Source organism: Pundamilia nyererei, unplaced genomic scaffold, assembly GCF_000239375.1.
Source record: "Pundamilia nyererei isolate P.nyererei 1_Seehausen unplaced genomic scaffold, PunNye1.0 scaffold00025, whole genome shotgun sequence".
In the NCBI taxonomy this organism is placed as follows: Eukaryota; Metazoa; Chordata; class Actinopteri; order Cichliformes; family Cichlidae; genus Pundamilia; species Pundamilia nyererei.
The window spans coordinates 4,694,934-4,699,347 of NW_005187426.1; the positions used below are offsets into that span (position 1 = coordinate 4,694,934).

Here is a 4,414-nt window from a genome sequence, read left to right on the forward strand (position 1 = left end):
GCAGAGCTCCTCCACCCAGCTCCTTCTGCACTGATCGGGGAATGTCGAGCTGAGGGGAGCCAAAGTAGGCTTTTACCAGCTTCACATCCCCAACCACCTCCTCTGCCAGCAGCCTGCGCACCTCAGCATACACATGGAAACAGCGGGACCAGATGGCCTATGAGGAAAAGGGCAGATCCAGATATTTTGATCCAGTCTCGCTACAGAACTAAACAGTTGAAACTGAAGTTTCACCTGAGCAGGCATTTATTATAAAGCTCCTCAGTTATATGACTGTTGTGGCAAATCTGTACTGTGAACAATAATTTTTCCTGTCAATAATGTAAAATAATAGGAATGGCAATTTCTTACAATCCATGTATATAATTTGACCATTGGGTTTCTTAGTGGTGTAAGCCAAAAACAAATACACAGTTGCATGTTATGTAGCTAACAGTTAATTTAGAAGAAGCAAGAACAGAAAAACATTGAAAGCTGCAGGTGTATTGTGCACGAAATGGGAATTAAAATGTGATCATCAAGCCAGGTGCAGATGTGTCTGGCTGTGGCCACAGGTTGCAATAGCAACCTGAATCCCATTCCATCTGAGCACAGATAATGTTAACTGCATGCCTGTGAGGCTGATAACCCTCAAATAATAATAAAAACAATAACATTTTCCAAACTGATTATTAACTTGTTTTGGAAAGGCATTAGTGACTTATATTTTCTTATTGCTGTTTTTACAACAGCTGCATGCATGACAATAATTCCTCTTTCAATTCAATTCAATTCAATTTTATTTATCACAACAACACTTGACTCAAAGTGCTTTCAATTGTAAGGCAAAGACCCTACAATAGTAGAGAAAAAAACCCACCAATCATTTTACCCCCTATGAGCCATCTGCCATGTCCATGTCCAGACCATGTTGATCTGCATATTTGGAATTTTTTGTTGTAAAATTGAAAAATTATTGTACCTTTTTCCACTTTCTTAGTAAATTGTAAAAAAAAAAAGAGATTTAGAAGATTTAAGATAATTGCCTTCGGTTTTCTCCTGAAATGGACAATTCTTTCCTTATTCTGTGGCACTGTAAAAACGGACCCTTAAGTTACCACTACTGTTAGCAAGTGTCCTCAGGGCAAAGCTATAAATGACAGCACTTCATCCCTTCAGCCTTACCTCCATCAGGAAGACATGGTTTTTCTTAGCTGTGGCAACGAGGTCTTTAACCTTTCTGGAGTTCATAGCAAAGGGTTTTTCACACAGCACATTTTTCCCAGCCTTGAGGAACAGCATGCCAACTCTCCACTGTTCTGTATGCAGCATTCCCAGATATACAATGTCTGTGGGAACACAAGTTTTTCATCCAAACAATAAAACCGTCACACCCTTATCTCTAATTGTGCAGTCAGATTATTACCAATTTTTGGGTTATTGGCCAGCTCCTCATAGCTGCCATAGGCCTTAGGAATACAATGTTTCTGGGCAAAATCTTTGGCACGGTCAATACTCCTCGATGCAATGACTGCAATCTATGCATAACATTAGAAAAGGAAAGAAAAAGAACAACAAAACAAACTCAAACAAACGCACACACTGCACACCTGTTCAGTGTATAGGGGACACTCTGTGTGACAATGTTGTACCGAACTTCCTTTAATTGAGTACCCGATGATCTCCCGGAGGCAGAGTCTTAATGGCCACACTAAAATCATGGCTGATCTTTCCTGCTCCACAGAGTCCCCATCGAGTTGCCATGTTGACAAGTGACAAATGAGTAGGCTATAGTGTTGCTTCAGAGAAAAAAAAGCCTGCGCTATGACCTCTTGGAAATCCTGCAAATCGGGAGAAGACACCTACTAAACGAGACTGCCCTGTAAAAATAACTGCCTCTTAGCTTGTTAGCACAAGTCCATTTTTAGAAACAATACATACTTTTTGATATTAAGCGACTTCTAGCGGTGGTGCAAGAACGGGGGTGGGAATAACGTGGAAAAAACCAAACATGGATTTCATCTGACCTGTCTTTTTAAAACTCGGCCATTACAAAGTATAGTTTTTCTTCACGTAGGAAATAAAGATTCTCGCAATATTCATTAACAGTTTATTTTTGCTTCACATTATTGGGCGTATTGATATTTTTCTTAAAATCTTAAAACTGACGATAGATGTGTACTAAGACAGCAACGGTTACGCAACAGAACTTGCCCAAGATTCCGCTCATTTTTAAGATTTCATCACTATTAATGTAATCCCATGATATATATCAGCATATCAGCACAAGAAACTGATATTAATTATTTTAGCGCATTGACCTTTTCAAAAATATATAAACAGTGTACAGAGTAGCGTGTCTCACTGTATCCATGGTAACATTATACTTACTGTTTCTTGTACGTGACGTCTAAATCACGCCCATGAAATTCTAATATTCTTCTAATATTATTCTAATTCAATGTCATATGTCATAAATGAAATCAGGTATTATTATTATTGTTCATTTCCCCCCCCAAGTAAAATAGCCTATGGTATATCATACGAGTGACCATAACGTGACCGATTACGCATGCGTAGCTGATGGGAGTTTCGGAACTTTCTTACCATACTTTGCAGATTTCTTGTCGTGTTACTCCAGATATACAACACTGTGTCAATAAAATGATGTAAGAAACTGATTTCAACAGCACGTCTAACCGCTGAATGATGAGGGAAATTTTTATGTTTGAATGACTGGGTAGATTTGTGAACAGTGGTTTGATAAAAGACATATCTGTTGTTCAGCAAATGGAAGTTTTCAGGGCCACCGTAAGGTCATGAGTTTCCCCACCTGGTTGCCATATTGGACACCGCTGATTGCGAGATTAAGTTCAACTCAGCAGCTACTGTACTCGGCCTCAGAGTGGCGACACAGCATACATGTGGACTTTATGACGTAACTTTTTAAGTTTGCCAGTATTTTTGCATCACAGTGGAGATATATGGAGATACGGGCATTGCAGTGTTATATAATATAGCTTTGAATCAATGAAAAGAAACAAAATGCTACAAAAGAAAAAAAAAGAAGGAATAAATAAATAAATAGGATTACAAAAATGCAAAATCACCACATGAAGGTATTTAAAATACATTTGAAATAAAGGCAAAAGCTAAAAATGCAACAGCTATCTAAATTTTGAAGCAATATTGTTGCAGTATTGTTGCACGATACAGCGGATTGCCTCTGTTACATTTTTAGCAGCCATCCAGATATTTTCCAGAAAGTGCTGCCAACATTGGAACCAATAATGTGTCTTCTTAAAATGTATTGCATTTGTGGAATAAAAATAACACCATGCAGACGGAGTGGTATTAAAAACCAAATTCTAATATTAGCCATGAAAGGAGAGCATTTAAGCCAATGTGCTTTTTTGTTCCAATTTCTTATCTCGTCTTACCCCACTAAGGGGAGCTCTTTGCCTTCAATCGATGTGTAATAACACTACATTGACTTTTATTTCCTTGCTTTATGTTTTGTGCTGACTAATGTTAAAAATGTGTCTTAATCAAGCTGCACTGGCATTTTAATTTTCCTTTGGATTGGTAAAGTACCTATGATAATACTTGCAATATTTTTAATTTGTCTGTTATGTGTTTAGTTTGATGTAACTTTATTCTACTACAATCACATCAGTTGTAAATTAGTTGTATATTTTGTAGTCTAAACGTTGGTTCATGGCATAATAACTGCTCTAGTTATATCTTGAGCTACTGTTGATTTTAAAATGGAAAGCATCATTTATTTGTTTGTACGACATAAATCACTTGAGCTCACTTGTTTCTCAAAAAACAGGGGACATGTTAGAGCTGATATTTCTTACTACCTTGTTTAAAGCTGCATGTCACATTTATTTAGCCTATTTTAACTAAGACACACAGCACAGGATGTATAGAGAGATATGTATATAATTATATTATCCATTAATCAAATAATCAAAATCTATCATTTTGAATTTAAGGGGTAAATTTTATATCAGTGAATCATTCTTCAGTTTTTATCAGTCATGTGAGCCTATAAGGTTGAGACGAAGTATTAAATGAGCCATACCCTTCGCTGACTCATAAAAACCTTTCTAAGTCTTAACCTTGAAAATCAGACAGTGCAACCTATTTTTGAATCTATTTGTACACCGCTGCAAGGGTCAGACATGACAGAACACTTTGATTCAAATGTGCCACTCGAAGTCTCTTCTTCTCTCCAGCGGATGATATTTGAAATGAAACATGGCTTTCACAATCAGCCCTTTATTGGATTCATCAATCACACACCTCACAGTGACAGCTGAGTTTATCTTTAAAGGACTAGGACTTCATTACAGGATGGTGACACACAAGGCAGTTGCTCTATCTGTTTGCGTTGCGATTCATCTGGTTTAAATCATATTTTCAATCT

The 4,414-nt window shown here is 37.2% G+C and overlaps 1 protein-coding gene across 1 annotated transcript in view; it reads right to left on the reverse strand.

Moving 5' to 3' along the window:
- Nucleotides 1–1,743, reverse strand: part of LOC102197550 (trans-1,2-dihydrobenzene-1,2-diol dehydrogenase-like) — a 3,334-nt gene extending 1,591 nt beyond the window's left edge. The window contains exons 1-4 of the mRNA XM_005727697.1: nucleotides 1,654–1,743; nucleotides 1,406–1,517; nucleotides 1,165–1,328; nucleotides 8–157 (exon numbers count right to left, since the gene is read on the reverse strand). Coding sequence (XP_005727754.1) covers nucleotides 8–157; nucleotides 1,165–1,328; nucleotides 1,406–1,517; nucleotides 1,654–1,743 — 516 coding nt within the window. The remainder of the gene's footprint in view (nucleotides 1–7; nucleotides 158–1,164; nucleotides 1,329–1,405; nucleotides 1,518–1,653) is intronic.
- Between the last annotated feature and the right edge of the window lie 2,671 nt (nucleotides 1,744–4,414).